Raw genomic sequence first — 13,872 nt, 5'->3', positions numbered from 1 at the left:
AAACAGAAATTTAAATTTAGATGAAAAAATATTTATTAAACCCTAGCTTTTGGCAAAGATTTAAATGACTATCTTTTTTAGCATTGCACCTGACGGAGGAGTTAAGAATACATGTTCACTAATACATCCACCAAACAAACCTATAAAAAGATACTTTGCATTTACAATATATTTTTTAGTTTTGTGGAACAGATTTATTTTCACACAATAAAGATAATTGGGCAAAACTGTCACTTTTACTGAAACCTATAAGTCACTATAGGCAAAAATCAATTTTAAGTCTGCAGTTAAAAAGCAAAACAAAAACAAAAGACAAAAAGCAAACTAATAAGATTTTCACACAATGATACACCATATTCAAAACTGAAAAAAAACACACAAAATATTCATGGCCCACTCCTAAAACAAAAATCATTATTAGACTTAATCCCCCAAAATAAGGCAGATACTAGAACTGAGTTCTCTTGAAATTGTAAAATGTATATCAAAATGAAAAGATTCCAAAATGTGGAAAAGATGTTTTCCTAATAAGATCCAGAAACAGCCCTAATTTTCCCCACAACTAAAATATTTTATAATTTAATTATTTTATGTATTAATTATGCTCCTATGCCCCAACTATCATGTCAGTGATCAACGAATGGTAACTTTCCCAAATTACTTTCTTTCATTTCAGTGAATTAAAAACTACATTGACTATGAGAGACAGAAAATCAACAAATAGACAAATTAAAGACAATTTTACTTTTCAGAAGGTTTGATTTTTCATTATTTTCAGTACAAGCAAAAAAAATTAGAGACAAATATTTTGGAAATATTTCTAAGAAAAAAATGTGGAACAATTCTGTTTGGTATCATAACAGGGAGCTATCAGTTTTCTCAAAGTACTAAGATTTCAATTATTTTGTGATTTGGTTACTGGTCATTTGTGCTACCAATATTGCCACAGAAAATGCCAACTTCAAAAGTTAAACTTACCACCTGAGATATATAACCATATTTCTATTTTAGGTGAACAGTCTATGAGGCAAATGTTATCCAAACATCTCTCAAACACAGATTTTTATTGATCTTTACTGTTGTTAAAGATTCACTATAGAGAGAGACATTTTTTTGTTCTAAATTTGTGAAAATACTTTAAGATGTTCTAAAGAATCTTTGGTTAAAAATAATTGATAACTTTCAAAGCAAAAATATTGTTTGGTTTTGCCATAAAAACTTCATCCAAATTCAAGATAAAGCAATAAACTTGATGTCAGGTAGTAAGACCTGTTTACTAAGAAGTGCCTTATAATATCAACGCATTTAAACAACTGATTATGTATTATAATATAATTCTATTAAGTTATGCTTTTAGTGAGGAAATTTTAATAATTAACACCAGAGATGTGATTCCTTAAAAGTGAAAAAAAAATAGTTTGAATGAAATTGGGCAACATTAAAAAGAATCCCTTCCAAAACTGAATTCTATGAGTCTGAGAATTGAACTTAAAATTTCTTTTTATCTACTAAGCATTTATCTTCATAAAAATAGAACATTTAATTTCTTATCTAATAGTATAATTCATTTGTATATTATAAGTACTATTGGGTTTTCCATATAACTCATTCTTTTAAAAAATTGTTTTGATTGTTTTTAAATAAAAAAAATTTTTGGCTCTTCTGAACTGGAAATAATAAAAGTGTGTTTCACTATAACCAAAACAAACAAACAAAAACCAGTGTACAAACACACACAACACTGGGAACATTTTTTGAGGCACAAAATCCCTGACACACCAGAGGTACATGAAAGACATTTAACATAAGGAGGTCCTTGATATCATTTCACATCACAACTTTTAAGATTTTCTTGGTAATACTCATGCAATATGCATAAACATTATGGTTGTGATTTAGCAAAATCTGATGAGATTACAAGCAAGGAAAAATATAGGTAATCCTGGTAGGAAGAAAAGCTGTTTAAGCCATTTCTTCTTACCCTTTAGGACCCTAAGAAAGCTGTGACTTCCACACAGAAGGCTGAAGGTCTAAAGCTCAAAACTAGTATAACAGTTTACTGTATTAGTTGGCTGTCAATTATTGACAGTTCCTTCATTTCACACAAGGGTTAACCTTTGTTTAGTTTCATAAATTTACATTGTTTTTTCCATGCAAATAAAAAATGTCTATAAAAGTCCAATAAAGGCATAAGCAATTACATGCAAAACTGTAACACATCTTATTTTTCAACAATTTAAACACATTGATTTACATCACATATGTACAAAATATGTTTCAATGGAAATAAAGCATTCTCTTGAATTAAATTATAGATTTCCGTATAAAAATTTTTTCTTTGCAGGGCACTCTTAACTCCAGTCTGAAGCAAGGGCATCTGGTCTCCGCAGTGCTCGCTACGGGGGTGTCGGAGGAGAGGGCGGGAGGAAGAGGCTGGCTGCAGACAACGCTGCCATCACCGAGGCCGCCGGCTCTTCCACACACCGCACTCTGACGCCTCCATTCACGGCCTCCCTTAAGAGCGCGCTCTAAGTTTATGATCAGCACTGTGGTCTCTCTCGCCATGAGAGCAACTTCTCTAATAGTCTTTGATTGGAGCTAACTCTGGCATGAGGTTTACAGATATATTTGTATACAACCTATCAACCAGTATTTTGGGCATATATATTAAATTGTTCAACCCATCGATGTACTGGCGCTCTTTTGAATACCTTAGCAATTTATACCTATAGCGTTGGAGAAATAAACGAAAAGTAACAGAAACATGTTCAAAAACAAAAATTGATGGGGAATATGCTCAAGGTCATTCTTATAAATTAAAGCACCTACTGCTCTTTATGATTTTTGGTTCTCAAACATAATTAAAAAAAACTCTCTAAACCATTGTTCTAAATTAGCATTTCTATGGATCTTAAAATGCCACCTGAAAAAATTATTCTGCACCCTTATGACTTAGACATCCTTAAGAAATAAAATGTATTATGTTTTTTGCTAAGAAAACACTTTTTATATAAATAGTTAACTGGGCTTTTTAATATAAGATAAATATACACGTGTGTGCAGATATATGTAGATCTCTTCAAAACAAGCACAAAAATGCTTCACTTCTATAAAAAATGGTATCGACAGAAAATTCCCTTCAGAATATTTTTTTTGGTTGCAATGTGTATTTTAAATCCTTCATACATTATATAATTTTGGAAACATGGTCTCTGAAGATGATATTAAACTTACCGTCCTAAAAACTGGACTTCACCTCGATGATGATGAGGAATAGATTTGTATTTCCCCAAGTCTCCCTCTGGTCTTGTCACATTATATCCAGCATAGTGAACTCTACAATACAATACATGGAAATGAAAATATAAAGAAGTAAAATCTGACATAAACATTGATTATGTGAGTTCAATTTAAAATGCTCTAATGTATGTGTTATCAATAATTTCAGAAGGTCCTCCAGTGAAAAAAAAGAGAAACACAAAGTAGGATATAGGAATCTCAAAATTTTCCATCTGAAAGAATCTTTCCTTGGGATAGCAAAGTATAAGTTACTTAATAGAAAGAAAATTTATAGAAATTCTGTTATTAAGCAATTTGTACCTCAACATACCTATTCCAAAGGTCATCATCTTCTCCTCCCCATCCCCAGAAGGCATTAGGAAAACCATTGATCTTTCTAAATTGCTCCACTGTTAGTCCACTTACACCACCAAAAAACTCCTTATATGGAAGACTAAAAAAAAGCAGAACAGAGCATCCTAAAAATAAAATCAGAACAGTTTGCAACATGAAATCAAGTTTTCAGTCTTTTATGTGCCTTGCCAAATATACCAGTTTTCCAAATAAATAATTATGTTGATTAAAACATATTTTGGGAAATGCAAAGTACCCCAAGAAACATTTTTATATTCTAATGAAACAAGTACATCTAAATGTGTTATATAAAACACTTGTGGTAACTGAAATTTAATATTTAGTATTGTTTACTTTATAATATTCAAAACCCAGTGTTCAAAAATTATTTATTTTTATGGCAAAGTAAACTTAATTAAATCCATCAATAGCTGTCAATGAAATGTTAGATGTTGCTAAGCTAATAAAATTTTCTAAATTCATAGAATGTAATTATAGACCCGTTATTTATTATATAGACCAGGATAAATATGTATTAGCAAACACAAGTCTAGTATTTAATTTTAAAATGACAAGGTGCCTATTCCTATATCTTTTTTGATTATAGTCCCAAAATACTCATGAATATTTACAAATACATTTATTTTTAATGCACTAATACTTAGAGAAATGACTTTTTATTGAGATATAACTGACATGTAACATCGCATTAGTTTTAGATGTACAACATAGTGATTTGATCTATGTTAAACTGCAAAATAATAGCCAAAATAAGTCTAGTTAGCATCACCTTATAGAGTTAGAAAATTCTTTTTCTTGTGAAAATTCTTTGTTTTCTTGTGATGAGGATCTACTCTCTTAGCAACTTTCAAATATACAGTAGAGTATTGCTAACTATAGTCACCACGCTGTACATTACAACCGAGAACTTATTTATCTCATAATTGGGAGCCTGTACCTTTGACTACCTTCACCCATTTCACCCACCCCTCAGCCCCCACCTCTAGCAACCACCAATCTGTTCTCTGTATCTATGAATTTGTTTTTGTGTGTGGGTTTTTTTAAGATTCCACAGATAAGTGAAATCGCACATTATTTGTTTTCTCTGACAAATGAGTATATTTTTAAATTTGGATTTTATTTTCCTTACCTTTCCCTAACTCATAATCTAAGGAATTTGTCAAACTAATCTATTCATTTAGATATAGGTTGGATTTCTGATATTGAGGTAGCACCCCTAGACTTGCAGACTTGAATAATTCTTGCAGCTCCAAATGTGTTACTGGGGAGTAGTGTGCTAGAGCCCCTAAAAGGGCTAGGCCACTGGGGCGGGCCAGCAAAAAAAAACAACCATGCACAGCATCTGAAAATCAAGCTGAAGGAAATTTGGCCAGGACTATAGCACCGTTGCCTCAGAGAAAGGAAGCAGATTTCATTTTTTTTATTGAAGAAACTCTTGCCTCATTCCCTGAGTGGAAAAGTGCTATTTGCCAGCTGGGAAGATGGAACAGGCAGCTCCTGCATGGAACTCTAGGGTTGCAGGAGAAAGCAATCTGGGATCAACCCTGGGTCAAAGGTACCCCAAGACAGTGACATGTGTACCCCAAGGACAACCATAGTGTCCCAGGTGACGGTGCTTCATCAGACTTCGTCCAGCGCTGAAGTCTGCACTACCCAGCCATTCCTCGACCTGCTACCACCTCTCTAAGTTAGCATTCTCATTTCTATTCAAACTTCCAAAATACCCTACTAACCCTAGGATTAGTCTTGGTAGATACAAATATTTAATTCATTAGAAATTAATATTTTCAGGTAAAAAAAGATAATTTAGAATTCCTAGTTTATATGACCTTTCTGATATTTTTAAGAGAAAATCAATTACACTGAATCTAATTTGACTCTAGCGGCTGACCAAAATTGTTCCAGAAGAGCTGAGAAACAGATCCTGAACCTGAATGACCTTCCCAAGGTAACACCAGACTTGGAGTTCAGGTACTGTAGTATTAAGGGAAAGGTTTCTAATGATGACAACAACCAGCACAACAAGAAAAGGCATTCTTTTTCTGTTTTAGTGCTGATTCACCTGTTGTGTCATTGCCTCTCTCTACTCTGTAGGTCAGGCAGCAGGTAAAACTGTCATATAGGAATCATCTCCCCTGCTCTAGGCTGTTTTCCCTCCTCTCCACTTCCATTAGCCAATGGAAACTGTGATCTCTTTCCTAGATTAGACGGGCATGCTTTAATATCAATTTAAGTTACTGTCACAGCATCCCACTGAATGGAAGAATGTATTTGCCAAATGATACATCTGATAAGGGGCTAATATCCAAAATTTATAAAGAATTCATATAACTCAACACCCAAAAAACAAACAATCCAATTAAAAAATGGGCAATGGACTTGAATAGGCACTTCTCCAAAGAAGGCATACAGATGTCCAATAGACATATGAAATGATGCTCAATGTCACTAATCATCAGAGAGATGGAAATTAAAACCACAATGAGGTATCACCTCACACCTGTCTGAATGGCTGCCATCAATAAACCAACAAACAAGTGTTGGCGAGAATGTGGGGAAAAGGAAACCGTCCTGCACTGTTCGTGGGAATGCAAATTGGTGCAGCCACTACTGAAAACAGTATGAAGGTTTCTCAAAAAATTAAAAATGGAACTGCCTTTTGACCCAGTGATTCCACTTCTGGGTATATCTCTGAAGAAATCCAAAACACTAATTTAAAAGAATATATGCGTCCCTATGTTCACTGCAGCATTATTTACAACAGCCAAAATATGGAATCAACCCAAGTGCTCGTCAATAGACAAGTGAATAAAAAAGCTGTGGTATATATATACAATGGAATATTCCTCAGCCATAAAAAGAACAAAATCTTACCATTTGCAACAGCATGGATGGACTTAGAGGGTATTGCACTAAGTGAAATAAGTCAATCAAAGAAAGACGAATACCATATGATTTCACTTATATGTGGAATTTAAAGAACAATATAAACAAACAAACAAAACAGACTCATAGATACAGAGAAAAGACGATGGTTGCCAGAAGAGAAGGGTTGTGGGACTAGGTGAAAAAGTTGAAGAAATTAAGAAATACAAATTGGCAGTTACAAAATAGTCATGGGATGCAAAGTATAGCATAGGAAATATAGCCAATAATATTGTAATAACTATGTATGGTACCAGGTGGGTACTGGAAATATGAGGGGGAGTACTTAGTAAAGTATATGACTGTCTAACCACTATGCTGTACACCTGAAACTAATACAAAATAATACTGAATGTAAACTGTAATTTAAAAAAATAAGTTACTGCCACAGCTCCAATAACTGTTGACATTTCAAGGTATCTCCAAAGAATGAAAAAATGTCTTTCTTATTATGATAAGCATGTCAAGAATCCATAGCTTCGCAGGAAGAAGATACACTGCAGAGAAAGAAGCTTCCCTGCACAGAAGCATGGAAAGCAGAAGGGAGACATCAGGTACTGTTACTACTCGGGCAGGCTCAGCACGTGTGATCACACAGCAGCCCAATGAACGAGGAAACCAACGTTCCCAGGACAAGCAACTGATCAGCTCCTATAACTGTTAAGTGTGAAAACCAGAAGTTAAATTCACATTTGCTGGACTGTGGCAACCAGGCTTTCTGACCACTCCACACAAACCTCTGAATGAAGAATGTCAAGCGATTCTACCCCTGGCTCCCTATGAGGATGGCTTGGAATTAAACATACTCTTCAGGCTTTGAACGCTCTCAGATGCAGACATGTAATGATGATACCATTTCGATGATACGATTTTGCAAGTGTATTATAAAATATCAGGAAGGTTGCACATTACTTACATATACATGTATTTATCCAGCTTTGCTGCAAAATGACGTGGCATTTCTCCACATCCGTAATAGTTTCGGTCATTCTCAGGTAGGTGGTCCACATCATGGAAGATCACGCAGTCCCACACACTGTCTTTCATGGCCTCTTTGAAGCCCACGTTGAAAAGCATGGCACGGTTAAATGGCTGTGTGCCGGTCTTCACAGGGAGAAAAATAGAAATGCCACTCAGGCTTTGTCATCTGATTTTTTTCTAAAGTTTCCTAACTTGTTGAATCATGGTGTCAAATAATAAATAAGTCTGAATCAAATAGATAATAAACATACTTCAGGATTTTCAAATACACCATTTAAATCTACGTGCATTATTTTATGTTTCGGTAAATTACAAGAAAACAATGTTATTATCTAGTCCACTGGTTGATCATCACATTTATATAATGACAGCCTTCATGTTTCTGTTTTACTTCAAATACATCAAGATACAGATTATTTATGGCCAGAAAAAAAATAAAACCATTAAAAATTACATAGGTTGCATTTTTTAGTGAAGCTTTCCATATGCTATCAAGATTAAGAGAAGCAACTGGTAAACCTTCTCTTATATAATAAGGCCAGGGAGGGCTAACTCTGATTACTGAAGCTTATAATAAAGAAAAAGACAGTTTTAGAGATGAAAACAATTGGAACTTATTACACAAAACCCAACTTCCTTCATTATAACCATTTTCCTTTATTACTAGGGAAAATACATAAAAATGCCTGGGCAATAAACAGTTCCTATTTTCTTTATTCTTGCTTAAAACAAATACCAAGAGTATTTATGAAACAAAAAATGGAAACTTATTACACAGAAACCCAATTTCCTATATTATGACCACTTACCTATTTTATAAAGGAAATTATATTAAGGTGCATTGATAATAAAAAGTTTCATTCTGTATCTAATCAAAATTAAACAGCAATTACCTAGGCCTTATCAATATTTCTCAAAATAATTTCCAAAATATAAAACAAAAACGGATTATGACAGAAGTGAAGGAGGCACACTGTGCGGTTAGCACTGGACTGCCGCAGCAAGAGGGAAAAGTGGTTCATTTTTAATCCTGGGTCCTGCACCAACTTAAGGTAATAAAAACCGCTTTACTTTTTACAGCTTCTTTCTTCAGTGATGAAATGGGCAGAATAAAAGAGAAAGGAAGTTAAATTATAATAAGATTACTGGTGCATCAACATCAGCTTGAACGGCTTTCCTTTAAGGTTTTAAAAATGGTTTTTATTGCCTCTTCTCCGAGGAAACACCAAACAGAGGATGACGCAGATGCTGCGAGAGGGCCCCGAGGAGGCCCCGGGGGCCTGGAACGGGAGGCCGAGCGGCTTCTGTGGAGGATCGGCAGCCGCACCGGGCCAAGGTCGCAGCTGCTGTCCCCATCAGGGCTAAGGCTGCGGAGCTCTCAGAGGCGAGGCCGAGGACAAGGAGGGGATCTTCACCACCAAGTTGGGCCACCTGGGCAAGGGCATGAACATCAAGTCCCTGGAGATCTGCCTCTTCTCCCTGCCCTCAAGGAATCTGAGATCACTGACCCTTTCCTGGGGGAATCCCTCAAGGAAGAGGCTTTGAAGATTAGGCTGGTTCAAAAACGGACACGTGCTGGCTAGAGAATCCAGTTCGAGGCATTTGCCACTGCTGTCCATGGGGCCATCATCCTGGCCAAGCTTTTATTGTCCCTGTGCGGCGAGGCTCCTGGGGGAGCAAGATCAGCAAGCCCCACACCGTCCCTTGCAAGGTGACCGCAGCTACGGCTCTGTGCTGGTGCACCTCATCCCCGCCCCCAAGGACCCTGGTATTGTCTCAGCCCCTGTGCCAAAAAGCTGCTGCTGATGGCCAGTATCTCTCACATCGATATTTCTCTCTCTCTACCTTCCTCCCTCTCTAAAAATCAATAAAAACATGTCCTTGGGTGAGAATGTGGAACTGGGGATTTGATTGTTTTGTAATCAAACTTTCAAGTAATCCCCTTACTTTAGGGCAGGGCTCGGTCCATCTCCTATGACACCTTTCAAGTGTCTACACGAATAGGGGTTTGTCCGGGAAATTGATTCAATTCTTGTCACAATCACCCTCACTGAGCACATGGGTTTGAACAGCCTCTGCTCTGCTAAGGGAGTTGCCAGTGGTCCATCTACTTTCTGACTTCCAGAAATGTGTTGAAGTCTCCCAACTACTTCCATCTCTCTGTCTTTGTAGTTTAATAACTTTTTAAAAAGTATTTTCTTTCATTCTCATTTTAGGAGTTTAGAAAAGAGAGGAGGTGAATGTGTGTACAATCTTCCATATTTAACTAGGAGTTCTGAGCTGCTCTTCAATTGCTTAGCACTTCTGGGCATCAGTCCAGCAGAAAAATTACTCTTCTATTTCATATGTGGTAAAGCTGTTACTGCTCAAAACTACACACTGTCAAGTACACTGGCCTGAATTAGTATCGATCAAAGCTGAGATTCTGACTGAAAAGGTTTATAAAACATGGATCTCAGTTGCTTTGCAAAGATTTCTTTGTGGCACGCACAAAATAATTCAACGATGCTGGACTTTCAGGAGAATAAGCTTTTAAAAACACCGAGGCAGATAGCTCATCTCCTAACACATTATGGAGACTGAAGTTTTAAAAAAGGAAACCAGCAATTGGGAAAACTGACCTAGACATTCACAACTATGGCTATTATGAAAGTAGCTAAATTTTTTATTTGTTATCAGGTTTTAAAAAGTCAATTTTTAAAGTATAGGTTGTTATGTAAAAAAAGAACATATGCACTGTGTACTATATGATCATCAGATGCACGGGGAACAAACCTTAAAGGGTTACAGAAAAGCATAACTTGTATTAGAAAACAAGTATTTCCAGCAGAATAAATAGAGACAAGAAGCTAAGAGTAAGAAATTAAAAAAGAGGAGTAAAGAATTTCCTACAATAAACCACACAGGAGCTTGCAGAATACACTAAATGTTATAATCTTAGGAATAAAATTTAAATACTTTCTACCTCCAAAAAAACCAGCATCTAATAACATAAAATAGGTCACTTTCTGTCTACTGACATATAAGGAAATACATTTTTAGTCAAGTTTAGTGTGAGTAAAAAAAAAAAAAAAGGAAAGATCAGGATAAAATGAGTTCATTAATGTCAAAACCAGAAGTATCCAAATTATGTATATTTGAAACACAAACAAAATGCAGTTTTAGAAATGCTACGTAGAAGTTGTGATAAAATTCAGCAATTACCCTAATGTTTGGGAGCTGGGGTGGAGGAAAGACCAAGAAAGAAATCAAAGATAACATTTCAACATTTCAAGTGTAAAACTAGGTAATGACAGATGTGGGGAAAAATAGAAGTATGGAAAATATCTCTAAAAAGCTCAAATAAGACTGAAAGAAATTGTATATATGGAAAGCTGAAACAAGAAAAAATATTTAGAGAGAAAAATTAGCTGATAATACAAAGAATAAAGAAAAAATTTTTCCTTTAATAGGTAAGAGATAAGATGATTAAAAATGATAGGAGCACATCAACTGATAAAGGAATTACCAAAATGAGATATATACCACTAACAGCTCAATTCAAAATTCAATTTTATCCAAATATAAAGCCAAGGATTTGAGTTACCTAATTAACCAGAAACTAAATATTTTGAATCAAACCGTATCTTAATGTTCATTATGTTCCAGGAGACTTGGTAACCATTTTGAAAAATATTCTCACCTGTTCAATGACATAAAAGGCAAATTCCAGCCGCTGTTTCTGGAGCATTGGAATCAGATGCAAGAAAAAAATTGGCAGATGCTCATGGCGATTACGGAAAGGGATGAGAACCGCCACCTTTAAAGGAAAACAGTCACATATGTAAATAACACAGCAACAAGCCCAAGAGGTACAGCTGAAGACTAATCCTTAAAAATTTATGATGGTTTTAACGTCATACCCTTACGCATTTTCTCACTGAGATCTAACAGTGAGCAAACCACAGGGCCCTTGCCTTTGTGCCACTTACGGTCTTGTGAACCTGAGGAGGTATAAACGGGCTCCCAGGGCTGTTCTAGGGATTACGGTCTTTACCCTACAAGCACCATGAGAAGTCGTGGAAAGATTGAAAAAAAATGATAAAATCAGATTTGGTGATGCCAGAGAGAGACTACTATGGAGAGTTGATTGAGGAAACCAAAAATGAACTCAGGGAGATGGTTTGGAAATTAATGCAATAGTTGAGACAAGAGGTGATGACAGCTTGAACTGAGGTGAGGCTGAAGGAGAGAGGCACATGTGGTTTTGAAACATTTAAGAGGTAAATAGACAGGATTTGTTTGTGGATGAGATAGGAGTGAGGGAGAGGGATGTGTCAAGAATAACTTCAAGGTTTTAAAGCAGAACATAAATAATAACTTCATGGTGTTTAAACTGACTGTAAAAGAGATACCACTTAAGTATTTATTATCCTACACATGAGTTATCTGGCATAGAGATATTTTTAAGAAATATAACAGATGTGTCCTGGAATATACATGAAGTTTTATAATGATATTAATATAATATTTTTCATTTAATCAAAATGCACAATTAAATTTTGCTACATTTTATGTTTATTTCAGTAGTAAGATAATATTCAGGTTAAAGTTGACGATAAAATTATGTTAAAAAATGTTGAATTAACAGAAAAGATCATGTAAGCAGCACAGAAAACAGAGAAATCTGTCTTTGATAAGTCAAAGAAATTTGTTCATAAGTAATCCCCGCAAAAAAGAAAAACATATATGGAAATTAGATTGGTTTTTCAATAGATCATTCTTTTGTCTAATAGAAAAAAAACATTGATTGGAACTCTCAAAATCAAGACTAGAAAACATAATTTACATAAAATATATTAATATGACATGAGAATAAATGAATAATTATCAATCATCACTAACTCAAATCCTGTATTTTCTGGATCTAAACTTTGTCATACAAGCCAAGTCACCCTATAATTCAGTTTTCCCTTGAAATAGCTAAATGTTTTCTAAACATTCCTTTCTTAGCATTTTTTTTTTAAATATATCTTTATTGATTTCAGAGAGAGGGAAGGAGAGGGAGAGAGAGAGATAGAAACATCAACTACGAGAGAGTCATTGATCAAGCCGACACCCCGGGCATGTGCCCTGACCGAGAATTGAACCCCGATAGCCTGGATCCTAGGTCGATGCTCAATCGCTGAGCCATGCCTGGCCGGGCTTTCTTAGTAATTTCTGAGCTAAGCTGGCTTTAGTATAATTGTAAATTTTCTAATAAAAAACTGAAATTAAAATAAGTTTTCTACATATTATAAATTCCAAAATCATTAGCTTTTCAAAGAGTATAACAGTCAAAATATATCTAATGAAAATTTTTGTGTCGCTCTACATTCTGGATTTTTAAACAATCTAAATTGGCTATTAAAAAAATTAATTTAACAACATTAAATCTGGGATTTATTAAAATTTCACATCTACCAAATAAATTTTACTAATGAATGAATAAATGTAAATAATTGGGAATGACAGGTTTAGGATCTAATCCTACTTGTAAAATCAAGACATGGCAATAGATATAGCCAATAAAACTTAGTAACATTTATCTGCGTCTTTTATATTACCACGATCACAAATGAGAGAAATTTTTAAATTCTCATTATAGTTTTATTTAGAGTAAACAACAGATGATTTAGTAAAATTAACGATATCTAAACTAGAAACCACCAATTTTCCCTTAATGCTAATGGGAGAGCAGAAAAATGGCTGTTATGAGGCGGATATTTTCAAGTTTACTTTGTTTAAATTTGATAACTGGTAGGAACTGAAGAGGTTCTGGGACCCCTGCCAGTCCCACTTTGGATGCCATTCCCTTTTGGTTTGCCTCTAAGGTACTTCTTGGCTTATGAATCTGAGGCCACAAAGCTGCCAGAGCAACCCCCATCCAAGCCCCTTCATCCCTCCCACAAGCGGGCTACTGCTGGTGCTGGGCACTCCCTACAGACTGGGAACTTGCTGATGGGCTTCAGAATCAATTATTAGCATATGCAAGGAACTCCCAAAAAATACAATTCCCAAAGCAGTTCAGAGACCCCTGGGCTCACTCTTAAAATAGGAAACTGCTATGAAAAGTTAAAAGAGAGAAAGGAATTAGATGGTGAGTACAGATCCTTACCACTGACCTTACTGGAACTGTATCGGTGTGATAATTTCTACTGAAATAAAGGCTGAGCTTCCCCTTCTCAGTTATGAACTTGCCACAAGTTGGCTGCCTCAGACATAATGTAAATGGGCTATAAAAACAGTTAAGGCGAATTATAGATTTAAGAGAAGAGGCTATTACTAAATAGC

The 13,872-nt window shown here is 35.3% G+C and overlaps 1 protein-coding gene across 2 annotated transcripts in view; it reads right to left on the bottom strand.

Annotated features, from left to right (window-relative positions):
* Positions 1-646: 646 nt before the first annotated feature.
* B4GALT6 (beta-1,4-galactosyltransferase 6) overlaps positions 647-13,872 on the bottom strand; it is a 55,252-nt gene continuing 42,026 nt past the window's right edge. Inside the window, exons 5-9 of one of the 2 annotated variants that reach the window (XM_081149561.1) lie at positions 11,243-11,359; positions 7,496-7,683; positions 3,611-3,733; positions 3,235-3,336; positions 647-2,726 (exon numbers count right to left, since the gene is read on the bottom strand). In XM_081149561.1, coding sequence (XP_081005687.1) covers positions 2,579-2,726; positions 3,235-3,336; positions 3,611-3,733; positions 7,496-7,683; positions 11,243-11,359 — 678 coding nt within the window. In that variant the 3' untranslated portion in view covers positions 647-2,578. The remainder of the gene's footprint in view (positions 2,727-3,234; positions 3,337-3,610; positions 3,734-7,495; positions 7,684-11,242; positions 11,360-13,872) is intronic. The other variant, XM_081149562.1, reaches the window with a different exon arrangement.

This window comes from Miniopterus schreibersii (assembly GCF_964146895.1).
Source record: "Miniopterus schreibersii genome assembly, chromosome: 10".
NCBI lineage: Eukaryota > Metazoa > Chordata > Mammalia > Chiroptera > Miniopteridae > Miniopterus > Miniopterus schreibersii.
The sequence above is the reverse complement of the archived record's forward strand: the minus strand, read 5'-3'. Positions and strand labels throughout refer to the sequence as shown.